General features: G+C 40.6%; 1 protein-coding gene across 1 annotated transcript; it reads right to left on the reverse strand.

Annotated features, from left to right (window-relative positions):
• Window positions 1-546: 546 nt before the first annotated feature.
• On the reverse strand, window positions 547-13,348 carry LOC135767223 (midnolin-like). The gene is made up of 7 exons (XM_065276886.2): window positions 12,893-13,348; window positions 10,505-10,592; window positions 10,188-10,250; window positions 5,376-5,654; window positions 5,187-5,289; window positions 4,868-5,095; window positions 547-2,951 (listed from the first exon to the last, which is right to left on the reverse strand). Exons 1-7 carry the CDS (start codon window positions 13,063-13,065, stop codon window positions 2,689-2,691), a joined length of 1,197 nt encoding a protein of 398 aa, XP_065132958.1. The 5' UTR covers window positions 13,066-13,348; the 3' UTR covers window positions 547-2,688.
• Between the last annotated feature and the right edge of the window lie 378 nt (window positions 13,349-13,726).

The following is a 13,726-nucleotide window of genomic DNA, read 5'->3' on the forward strand; positions in this document are numbered from 1 at the left end:
CCGTTTTAGCCACTCTACGTAAAATTCATTGACGTTACCTTATTTTCGAACGCGAAAGTAAGAGATATTATTTCCCTTCTTTGTGCGAGACGTCCATTTCAATAGCCGGCCATAATAAACATATTAAACTATTACATGTATTCAGTATTGTTTTCGTTTTATGAACATATTATTATATCGCTTCATCGCGGCTCACCGGAAGTCTTACACAAAGGAGCTCAAAGATGGCGCCCACATTTACGTCAAAAAAAAAGGTGGATTCAAGATTGGGGAATCGAAACAAATTCCATATTTTTTCTATCAAGATGCACACCAGTATTGCTTTTTGTAAGGCTTGTTTGTAAAAACTACTTGAATGTTCTCAAATAACCAGACACCAAACCATTCACTGACAGACCTGTGACTGATATCAACGTCTCTGTTTGGAAAAATCACAGTGAAGTGGGGAAAGAAAGAGGGGGAGGGAGAATAGTAGACTGTATATGAAATTATTGACAATAGTCAAAGCTAATAAGAAAATCATAAAAAAAACTCTCAACACGAAACTCACCATATTTAATTTATTAACTGATAAAAAGATACTAATTATTGCTTAATAAAAACACATTTTTACATATTTTTTTACAAAACACAGAATACAAGAAAAAAACAAGCAAACACAAAGCTCAGTATCTTTCACAGTTTTAAAAATGAACCAGTACAGTTGAATAAATGTGCTACATAGATCTTAAACCAGCGTGTTACAGCGAACGCATCATCAGTTGACACAATAGGAAATAATGACATCACAACTCATCTGCTAACCATGTGACTGACTGAACGCACAGCACAAATGCAGTCAGAATAGACATAAGTTAAGGGTCTGAGAGGTGACAAATGATATAGGTCTCATGAACAAAAAGACTCTTAAGAGATTTTAAGAGCTAAGATGCAAAAGCAGCTAAACGCCTCATTGACAGAGCATCTGAACTCTTCTTTACTATCTTATGTAAATACTCCAATGATGTAAACCTATAAGAAAAAAGACAGGACGAAACCATCGAACATCATCACTGCAGGCAAACCATCAACAATGTCTTTGCTATCGATTCGAAATATAGGAACAAAGATTTTTTTTTTAAAAGACAAACTTCACGTAATGGACTTTCAGAAAGTTGTGATTTTGTAATTCCACATTTCCATTAGAAAGCAACCAGTGGCGCCTACAGTGATGCCCGCTTACTTTCTACAGCTAGTGAACGACAAGATATTCACTATGTAATGAACGAGTGAGCGGGTTTAAACAGCTTATACATGAATATTATTTCAATTACAGTGATAACAAGAATGTCACGCGTGTCATGTCTGTGAACAAAGAGTAATGTCCAAAAGGAAACAGGAAACAAATGCTCAGATGCAGTTTAGACTCCTTGATCCAGACGGTTTGCATTTCTAGTCTTTTAAGAGAGATAAGGCCACTGTAGAAACACAGTGAGTCCAGGGTGCCGATCGCCATCCACACTGGACATCAGAATCAAGTAATTGGTTTATTGTAGCTCATGAACACAGTCTGAGATACCAATCAAATATAGAGTCAAACAGCAGACATAAGCTCATCCGTCTCTGTACACATAGAGGCAAATACGCTCGCTTTGGTCAGACTCAAAAGTCAAGAAGAGATCATGTGATCACATCCAGCTAATGAAAGCATCTCATGGTGGTCTGCGTTTCTGTCTCAGCAGAATAAATGTGGACAAATTCCAAAAGTGACTTTATGAATCAATCACGCAGCACATCTCCGTTTCATTTGTCCTAAAGGGATAGTTCACCCAAAAATGTATCATGTATCATGATAAATTTCTGTTGAACACAAAGGAAGATATTTGAAATAAAGCAAGAAACAGAAGCACCATTGACTTCCATAGTGGGAAAAATCCTACTTTGGAAGTCAATGCTGCTCAAATATGGTTTGGTTACAAACATATCCTCAAAATATCCTCTTTTGTGTTCAGCAGAACAAAGAAATTAATACAGAATTTCATTTTTTTGGGTTAACCATCCCTTTAAGTATGAATATGCAAAACTGTATATGCAAAAAAAATTTAGGAAATGCCTTGCTCATATTTCACCCCAAAATCCACTGAAAAACAAATAAGAAATATTTTTCAAAAACAAAATTAAGCTTTAATTGTCAGAATATGAATATGTTTGTTGTCATCAGACATTTTCATGACAATAAAATGACACGAAACAAGTAATGAAGTCAATTTGCATTACACCAGAGAGATTTTAAAGTCAATTTGTCTTCATTAAATCTGTTTACAACAAATCTGATCTTAAATATGCTTCATTTACTTTTATAAATTTACAAAAAATGAGTGATATAAATGAGCTGGATGTTTGTGTGATTTCCAAGTGAACTCAAGAACTCTGTTTGTCTGTTGATCAACCAAATAATTCACGGTCAGTGTGAACCAAGTATCAAAAATATTTAATGCTCACGAGAGAAACGATCTGTGCAAAACATGAACCTGATGTGATAATGCTACATACTGCATTTAGTAACAGCTGTGAATGATTCTGAATGTCCATTAACACCCGAACACAACACCGTCCCAGCGATTCACCGATTCGTCTGCAGATGATTGACAGACCTTCATCTCATCTGCCAGGAAATGGTTTCCATAACTCCTCGTTTTTCACCTTCGCTTAGGCCACGACAAACTCGGCATTCATGTCCGTCTGCACCTCTGGTTTCCAGACAGGCTCCTCGAAGCCCAGGTCAAGGGAACTGTTGCTGGACAGGCTGCTGTTGCTATGACGACGTGCGGCCTTGCGGTCGGTTGGCCAGCGGTACGGCCCGCGTGGGTCTCTCCTTGCCTTCCGTCGCAGGCGTCTCTGCTGCAGTAAGAGTTGAAGCTGCTCCACTTTGCAGCGCGTGGCTTTATTCTCCGTCTGCCGCAAGTGTTCAGCTGAAACAATATCACATCAGAAGACTTGTCAGTGGTGCTCGACAGCAAATCATGCTTTTTAAAAGAGATATATAGATAAAGCAAAGTTTGACTTTTTGGCAGAATTTTACGTAAACATATCCAAGTCATATGTTAGTCCGATATGACAGATATATAAACTTCACTTTTTACTTGGTCAGATGAACCGCTTTATATTCTCACTACTGCCATTTGATTACAGGCAGCAAAACAACGAAAAATTTGTACCAACATTTCTAAATGATCACAAATATAAAATTAGTTTACAATTATGACTTCACTGTTTATTCACCTACAGTAATGAGACAGAGTTCTGCTCATATGGCAAAAATAATATATACAAAATACATATTGTAGTAAAGAAAGCTTAAAGGAAGAGTCATAGAATTTTTTTTTTTTCATAAAAAAAATCTCTCAATAATTTACTTAAGTTATAATAATTTAAGTTGTGGTTTAAAAGTATTTATTTTTATTTGTATTGGTGAAAATGACAATCGTTTCGCTAGATAAGACCCTTATGTCTCGTATGGGATCGTTTAGCGTCCTTTGAAGCTGCACTGAAACTGTAAACTGTTGAGGTCCACTAAAGTCCACTATATGGAGAAAAATCCTTGAATGTTTTCCACAAACTTAATTTCTTCTCGACTGAACAAAATACCCCATAAACATCTTAGATGACATGGTGGTGAGTAAATAATCTGGATTTTTTAATGAAATTGGAATATTCTTTTAATTACATATATTTTTGAATTTAACCCATAAGTTGGACGGGTATATATGTAGTAATAGCCAACAATACATTTTATGGGTCTAAAATATCAAAATTTTATTGTATGCCAAAAATAATTAGGATATTAAGGAAAAACAGTGTTTTATGAATACATTTGTAAATTTCCTACCTTCTATATATCATAATTGTATTTTTGTAAGTGGATGCGGTTGCTAATGACTTGACTTGGACAACTTTAAAAGGCGATTTCCTTAATATTTTAATTTTTTGCAGCCTTAGATTCCAGATTTTAAATCATTGTATTTCGGACATTTTTTGGCCATTTTTTTGTATACTTTGTAAAATATAATTTTAAATATACTTCAATATCTTTTTGTGCCGTATAAGGCAATAAGTAATGAAAATAAGTACATAGTTTAATTAAATAATGACAATAATTAAAAACTAGATTTAATTCTCTTGAGACCAAATATAATTTGTAAAGTTTTAGTACAATATATGGCAGAGATATCTAAATGGTTTTATTGTGATATCTCTTCAGTCAGCATGGGAGGTCTGATCTTTCCACAGACTGTGTGTTACTCATGAATCATTGATGCCTCATCAGCATGTTTTCCACTGCACACACACACACACACACACACACACACACACACACACACACACACACACACACACACACACACACACACACACAAACACACACACACACACACACACACACAGGTCAGAACATGCAGGTTTCCTGGAGACCCCTGAGGCCCGAGTGAGTGTGCATGAGTATGACCAAACTGAATAATAAATGCACCCTATTTTACAAAGACGTGCAGATAAGAGCGCACGTGTGTGTGCGTGTGCATGTGAGCAGTAGCAGGTTAATCTTCACTAATAAGGTTGAGACCTGCCGAAATAAAACCCACAGCTCTGATCTCACGTCTCATTCAGCCCAAATGAGAGCAATAACCCACAGGAGCACATGGGTGCTGTGTGATTTTACCACAGTCAAAGGGTGTAATGTGGAAATCAGAGTGACTTTTGCTGAATGTGACAAATGACCAAACATCAGTGAATGAATCACAGCAGAATATGAGACATGTGCAAAGTCAGAAAAAAATGATATAAATTCCTCTTCCTTAATTAAAATCTTAAATTTTTAATGAAAACTCACTGGAGGGTCTGCGCAGCGGCCCGCTCTGCTGCTGTTTCTCTGAGGTAGGTGTGGGTGAGCGGGGCGATGCAGGAGGGCAGGGTGTCCGACAGCTGAGGTGTGCCAGGGTCGGAGGGGAGCCCTGATAGTGACGCGTGGCACTCAAGAGGTCGTTTAAGATCTGAAGGATTGTGGTGATGTCACGGCGAGGATGGCCACTGCAGTCCTGACAGCTGGGATGTAGAGTACCTGTGAAGCGGAGGGTAAAGGTCAGATTAAAAACAACACGCAGCTGTGTGCAGAAGCTTGAATCCTCATGACGTCGCAGTTGAAACGTTACCAGAGAATGTTCCTGAGAAAACTCCGGGCGCGTGGTTCACGAGACTCTCGATAAAAGCACCTGGTTTGTGTTGCTGTCTGGAGTTTTGAACACTGCTCTCAGCCTAAAACACACAAATCATAAAATCATTCATAGAAATCAGTGCATTACATTTAAACACTACAGCAGATCAGCTGAAGTTCACCTTACCTGAAGGCGGGGTGTGGCAGGGGTGGGGCTATGAACACTTTGGCTGCAGGGAGGTGAAGGGGCGGTCTTAAGGACTTCCCGGTCCCGCTGGGGAGAACTCAAGCCCCTCAAGGATTCATTAGTGCCCATCACTTTAGGGGTCTGGTTGGTGCCTGTAGGACCCCTGGAGACGGACGGCACCGTCTGCTGTGCAGACAACTGCAGCTGCACAAACATCATATGATCACCCACACGCAGGGTGAGGGTCAACGGTGAGCGCCCCGACAGAAAATCACTAATCTGAAAATGAGAGATGAAGGAGAGATGTTAATGAACATAAATCATAGTTGTGCTGTGCTTTCACACCAGCCGCGGTAGAGGCGGCAAAAACGTGCTATTCGCGCGTGGTTGGACGCTTAAAAATTTTGAGTTTACTTGCATCATTCGCGCAAGAAAGCATGGACATTGATCCTTCACAGAGTCATCAAGCTGCGACTGCTTTTGCATATTGAACTTTAGCAGCAAAAATGACATATAGGGCCTTTAACGTCATTCTGAGAAACCAACTCCATTTACATGCATCACCTAAAGCCACAAACCACCATGAAGATGTCTCTGCTTTAAGAAAAGCCTAATAAGACAGTCAGTTCACACTGTCAGAGCCAATGAGTGTATTAGCAAGGGAAGCCTGAAACTTGTGAATGAGTAAATGAAGACCCAGCATGCATGTATGACTGCGCTGCAGGATCACGAGTCAAATTCACTATGAGATTCATTAGTTATACTCATCACAGGATCTCCTCTAGCGCATTCTTAATTCTCAGAATTTGTAGGCTGCTGCAATATATGCCTACTGATGGGTCGTGACCAATAAATGAGTCGCAGGTCTGTGCTGACAGTAAAAACAATGATGAAGGCACACAAAAAAACATGCAACTAACCATGTGCTCATGCACCGTTTAAAAGACTTTAAGTGTATCTGAAACACTAGTGCGTTAGCGTTAGCAGCGCAAAAGGTCATGGGTTTGAACCCAAGGAACACACATACTAATAAAAATTGTATACATTGTAAGTCGCTTTGGCTAAAAGCGTCTGCCAAATGCATAAATGAAATGAAACACTTTCGATGTGATTAAAATGTTAATCTGTCCTCATATAACATCATCATAGAAGGAAAAATAAGTGAATTTCATAATAGGATAACACTAATGCCTATAAATAATAAACAAAACATGGGAGAAACGCATAGCCAATGAGATAAGGTTGTTCACTATATAACCTCATTCACACAGCACTTTGGTCCCAAAGTAAAATTGTCAGAGAGGCTTCTTTGTGAACACAAACACATCCCGTAAATGTTAATCCCGTAAAAGAGGACCTAATGCTGCGTTTACACCAGCCATGTTTGAGGCGTCAAAATCGTGTCTACCGCGCCTAGTTTGCCTAGTTTGAATGCATTTGCAAGTCTAGAGCGAAGTAGACACAGGGGCGATATCCGTTTTTTGTGGGAGGGGCAAGTGCTATGCGGTTGTCTGTTTGCAAGATGGCTGATGTTGATTGTGCAGCCAAATTCCGCCAAAGTAAAATTTTTCAACTCGGGCGTCAGCCGCAAATTTGCATTAAACGCAAAATGCACAAAAAGCACCATTTGCGCATACCGCGCCAAACACTCAATTCGCACTACTTGCGCGAACTAGATGGACGAATGAGGCGGAATTGCGTGTAACGTGCTTAACGCCTCATTCGCACCGCGAGACCTCCAGACGCGCGTCAACGCATATTCACATTGACTTAACATTGGATTCACTCTACCACGGCTGATGTGAACGTAGCATAACATTGCCGTAACATTTACAGAACACATCCTGAGTGTACAAGAGGGTGAAACAATGCCGTAGTGAGGATGCGCCTGTCATCACAACCAGAAGCTATGGTTCAGTATTTGTGTGAATGCACGCACAAATTCTGGAGAATCCCTGGCAGTGTGAATGAACGAAAAATCTAACCATCTCTGACAAATCCCGGGCGTATTTTCCATAATCTCTGTGTGAAAGGGGCTTAAGTCTGGATCAAAGTGGATTACAAAACATCACACAGGAGTGCAGACCGGAGAGAGCTATGAATATGATTCTTCGGAAATCTTTAAAGAATTGAAAACCGAGACGTGGTTTCCAAAAAAAGTGGACTCCCTAGTCTGAACATTCCTGTAAATCCATACGATGGGAATAAAGTCATTCCAGTGATGTGATTGATGAAAGGAATGATCGCAGTGACTCAATCCTCAGGCTCTCTCCAGCATTGTCGGGAACAGGCGAGTCACGATTTCAAACACTTCACTCACAAAGAAAAACACACGAATGGCAGGAAAAATCACGATGCAAATGGCTGTTAATGTGATTTGAATTACACCTCCATCTATTCACTGTCTTTCCACAATCAGATCACAACTGACCCCAGTTACTTTTCTTTCTCACATTCATGGACCTATTGAGAATCTGTGAACATTATAAAAACACTTTGTTGTTGTAATCTTTCATTGCTTAAACTCTGACTTTCCTGTCGACTGATGTAATTTCCTGTTTGATTGGCTTGCATGACACATTATTCCTCAGCAGAGATTATTAATGGATACTAACTTTACTTGGCTGTTTAGTTTAATAAACATCAACAACAGATATGACCGACCGCTCTTCAGGGAGACGATGTGCACTTGGAGAGCATTTTTTCCTTTAAAATCCATCTGACAGCAGACTCTCTATTGACCCCACGGCCCTCAGGTCTATCTGACTGCACAACGCTATTAAGAGCAAATGATTTCCAATGACGCTGAATGAAAAAGGCAGGGATTTCAAGAAGAGAGACACATAAACAAATCCACCGCGCAGATGAAACCTCTCAGTATGAACAGTGCATCTTATATTTGGTCTCACACTGGCAGATTAACCCAATGAAATCAAAAATAGGACATAAATAAAGATCATTGAATCTTTTAAGTAGATATACTGCAAAAAAATGACTCTCTTACTTAGTATTTTTCTCTTGTTTTCAAATATCTAAAAATTCTTAATTGAAGATTGTTGATGAGCAAAATGACCTAAGAAAATAAGAAAAAAAATACAATTTATGTGAATGTGCTTAAAACAAGCTAAAGCAAAAATCTAAAAACTAGACTTATTTTCTTAGGTCATTTTGCTTATCAAGAAAATACATTTTGATTTAAAAAAAATTAAATATTTGTACTGAAAACAAGACAAATACCAAGTAAGACAGTAATTTTTTGCAACAGACAGAATGCAAGGAGCACGTGACAATGCAACCTCCACGATAAAGGACGACAAGACGACATACTACTGTATGCTTGCTGGCTATTTTGCTATATGCAACTTCATGTCTTACAGGACAAAAGAAATCAAGGCAGGGTGTCACATAAAAGTGTAAAAATTGTATTTTTACTTAAGATTGTGTTTGCACAATGAATATTAACACACACAACAAACCTGAACACTACACCTGTGGTTATGTTGTCCTGAGTGCTACAGCGCATTTACGAACCATCAGAGAAATGAAGCGTAACACTCTCTCACCGCCGCTGACAAACGCAAACTTCCTGAAGCTGCCAGTCACCCACGCAGACAAACACAGCACAGAAGGCAAAGGGTATGAAGCGGTACATTAAAGGACTAAACGTGCATGCACAAAGACACAGACGCACAGAAACATTCAAAAGTTAAATGCAACAAACACAGACATGCGCGCGCGCACACACACTACTGATATGCATCATGGAAGGATGTCCAAGTTAAAAATAACCTGCATCACAAACCACAACTTATAACACACAGTCTGGGTGAATGCCAAAGGTCACGGCATCTTTTGCGCATATTTACACTTGTTTGTATGTAGTGGGGTACGTACGTTCACAGTGCAGTTTACAAAATGTCATCACTTATTTTCTATTAAAGTGAATCTCCCCAAAACATGCAGGTGCTTTTCTGTCCAACACCAAAAGAACCATCCAATATTTTGCACAAAGAAAATCAAGTATACCTTTTTTTTATTTTCTGCATTAACTGCATATTTTACCTTTTGCACTTCTTGTTCCCTTATGCAAAACATAATATTTGTTACGATGCCGGGGTTAAATGTTTTGTGACGTGTTAGATGAGAGGGAGGCTGTTTGGTCCTACATGAGTTCTAGGAAATCTTTTCATATCGACACTATCGTCTAACCACACACACACACACGCAGACACACACGCACACACACACAGAAATTACTTTACCTCAACTTAGCAATGCCAAAATGACGCACAAACAGGCAATGCACACATATACATACACATGCCTGTGTGGTTTCACATATGAAGGTGTTACATCCTGCATTTTCTATAGCTCATTTTTAGGAAATTCTGTATTTCAAAATGCATTTCTAAATTTGGTAATGATGTGCACTGGGTGTCCCTGAGATGGAGGAAAGACTACATTACAGTTTTTACAAAAGTTGCTCCACAACAGCATGCACACAATCTCAAACAAACAACCAATGAATTCGTTAAGAGCGACACTAAAGGACGAGTTACCCCATGTGAATTGCATAAATAGAAAGCAAAGCAGTATCATGTATGCATGCAACATTCATAAAAAGTGAAGTTGCTGTCGTGTGTGTGTTTAATCATGTTGTGTGTCTTTCAGCATATGTGTGGGTGTGTTACTTTAGTTAAATTCAGATGCTTGTGGGAAATGCAAACTCATTATAATAGCTATTGTGTGAGTTCTAGTGAATGAGCGTATGCCGGGCAAGCAGGAAGCGGGTGACCACAGCGAGTGTTTTACCTGTGCATCTGTTAGACTCTCTAATGCCTGCAGGACCGACTGCTCCGGCCGCCATGACTGTGACTGCAAACACAAATACAAAATAACAAAAACACTGTCACACAGATGTACACGGGCATTGAGTTCAAGAGAAAAGACAGACAATGACACTTGACCAACGCAGTGCTGATGCATTTCCTATTAAAACAGGAAGTTGCAGGGGGACACATTGAACTTACAGATGTCACTTTACATACAAACTAAAAGCCAATTTTGAGGAGATCTTCTCTAAAAACGAAACTCTCTCTCATTTATAAAAAACACAATATGTTACGTACCATCAGTCCAGTTTCAACTGTGGGAACCAACGTCAACCTGCTTCCGTCACGAACACCAAAATCCTGCAGTTTTCCGGAGCTCAACCGCCTGTAGACAAAACACAACAATTACTAAACATCATCTGTCAACAATGCATCTACTTAGTATTGAACACTCAGATGTTTTATGCAATATGCTGATTATTTCACACAGGTTACTGATGAACACTAAAGTACAGACACACAAGTCACTGCTGGACCCCAGTGTACCGATAAACGATTACTGATGGACACCAGTGTACAGACACACAGTCACTGATGGACCCCAGTGTAGCGATAAACATTAACTGATGGACACCAGTGTACAGACACACAGTCACTGATGGACACCAGAGTACAGACAAGTGATTACTGATGGACACCAGAGTACAGACACCCAGGTCACTGATAGACACTAAAGTACAGACACACAGTCACTGATGGACCCCAGTGTAGCGATAAACATTAACTGATGGACACCAGTGTACAGACACACAGTCACTGATGGACACCAGTGTACAGACACACAGTCACTGATGGACACTAAAGTACAGACACACAGTCACTGATGGACCCCAGTGTACCGATAAACATTAACTGATGGACACCAGAGTACAGACACACAGTCACTGATGGACACCAGAGTACAGACAAGTGATTACTGATGGACACCAGTGTACAGACACACAGGTCACTGATGGACACCAGATACAGACAAGTGATTACTGATGGACACCAGTGTACAGACACACAGTCACTGATTGAGACTAAAGTACAGACACACAGTCAATCATGGACACCAGAGTACAGACAAACAATCACTGATGTACAACAGTGTACATACACACGGTCACTGATGGACACCAGTGTACCGATAAACGATTACTGATGAACACCAGTGTACAGACACACGGGTCACTGATGGACACTAAAGCACAGACACACAGTCACTGATGGACATCAGAGTACAGGCACACAGTCAATCATGGACACCAGAGTACAGACAAACAATCACTGATGTACAACAGTGTACATACACACGGTCACTGATGAACACCAGTGTACAGACACACTGGTCACTGATGGACACTAAAGCACAGACACAAAGTCACTGATGGACATCAGAGTACAGGCACACACACAATCATGGACACCAGAGTACAGACAAGTGATTACTGATAGACACCAGAGTACAGAACACACAGGCACTGATGGACCCCAGTGAACCAATAAAAGATTACTGATGGACACCAGTGTACCGATAAACAATTACTGATGGACACCAGTGTACAGACACACGGGTCACTGATGGACACTAAAGTACAGACACACAGTCACTGATGGACACCAGACTACAGACACACAGTCACTGATGGACACCAGACTACAGACACACAGTCACTGATGGACACCAGAGTACAGACACACGGGTCACTGATGGACACTAAAGTACAGACACACAGTCACTGATGGACACCAGAGTACAGACATACGGGTCACTGATGGACACTAAAGTACAGACACACAGTCACTGATGGACACCAGACTACAGACACACAGTCACTGATGGACACCAAAGTACAGACACACGGGTCACTGATGGACACTAAAGTACAGACACACAGTCACTGATGGACACCAGAGTACAGACATACGGGTCACTGATGGACACTAAAGTACAGACACACAGTCACTGATGGACACCAGACTACAGACACAGATTCACTGATGGACCCCAGTGTAGCGATAAACATTAACTGATGGACACCAGACTACAGACACACAGTCACTGATGGACACCACAGTACAAACATACGGGTCACTGATGGACACTAAAGTACAGACACACAGTCACTGATGGACACCAGACTACAGACACAGATTCACTGATGGACCCCAGTGTAGCGATAAACATTAACTGATGGACACCAGACTACAGACACACAGTCACTGATGGACACCGGCATACAGACACACACACACGCACGCACGCACGCACGCACGCACGCACGCACGCACACACACACACACACACACACACACACACACACACACACACACACACACACACACCACAGTGTTTCATCAGTCAAACTCCCTACAGTAACATGTACAGGATTCCTGTTAAAAGTAATCCAAGAACATATCATAAAGCCAGATCTACAAGAACACAAAGGTACTGTAAGAATTAAACGATTGCCTTGTAATAATACACTAGAACTTATGCAGCTGCCCGCGTTGCAAAACACATTAATGATCAAATATATGATATGACTTTAAAAACCAAATCAGTTTATCCAACAACAGCGGGATTTTATTAAATCCCGTTATGATTTTAAAGTATAAAAGAGAGGAGATGAGGTGACTCACGTGTCTCGCAGTAGCAGCATCAGTCTGTCTCTGTGGACTCGCAGTTTTTGGGACAGTCTCCTCTTCAGTCCGTCCACTGTCTCCTCCAGCGGAACCGGGAGCTCGAGACAGGTTCCGGTCGTGCAGCTGATAGACAGATTCATGAAGTCCCGCACCTCACTGTTCCGATCCATCTGATGTCTGATTACTATAAGTCTGTGAGCTGAAAAATCACATAAATAGATTCCGTCCGAGTGTGCGGATATATCCACGGGCAAATCCGGTCACGAGCCTCAACGGCACGAAAGCACAACAAATATCTCTATCAACAACCCATTATGACCGCGAAATACACCTGTGTTCGGCAGAAAGTGTGTGGTTTTGCAGAAGCGACCGAGAATCAGCTTAGCGCTTCGACAAATGTTCAGATTCTCTCAACAGCTCGCCTCGCTCGCTCTGTGAAGTCAACGCTAGCGTGAGCGTTTTACATTCGCTACGAGTCTCCTTCTGAGAAACCCCGCCCACCGCCAAACAGAGAACCAATGGCGCTGGAGGATAAGCTTGCTTTTGCAGTGTTAGCCAATCACCGGTCCACTCGTAACACCCACGCGTACAGAACAGCCCGCCCACGGCACGATCATTCATAACGTTAGCTAATATTTAAAGCGCTTTTGATGCGCGTTTATGATTTATTTAAACAGCTGTATACGGATTGAATCATGGTGTATCTGATATGTAACTATTTTGCATAAAACATAATTTAAATATTTTAAATCACAACATTTAAACGGCAGGTGCTTCTGTAAAAATAAGGTACTATTTGGTGTAATTAAATGTAATAAAAGCATGAGTCAT

Source organism: Paramisgurnus dabryanus, chromosome 6 (genome assembly GCF_030506205.2).
Source record: "Paramisgurnus dabryanus chromosome 6, PD_genome_1.1, whole genome shotgun sequence".
Classification (NCBI taxonomy): Eukaryota; Metazoa; Chordata; class Actinopteri; order Cypriniformes; family Cobitidae; genus Paramisgurnus; species Paramisgurnus dabryanus.

Coding starts and splice junctions, on each gene's coding strand:
- LOC135767223 (XM_065276886.2), bottom strand. CDS start 13,065: ATGGATCGGAACAGTGAGGTGCGGGACTTCATGAATCTGTCTATCAGC. Junction 5,290..5,375: donor CTGCCACACCCCGCCTTCAG/GTAAGGTGAACT, acceptor TGTGTGTTTTAG/GCTGAGAGCAGTGTTCAAAA. Junction 2,952..4,867: donor GCCGCTGCGCAGACCCTCCA/GTGAGTTTTCAT, acceptor ATATTGTTTCAG/CTGAACACTTGCGGCAGACG.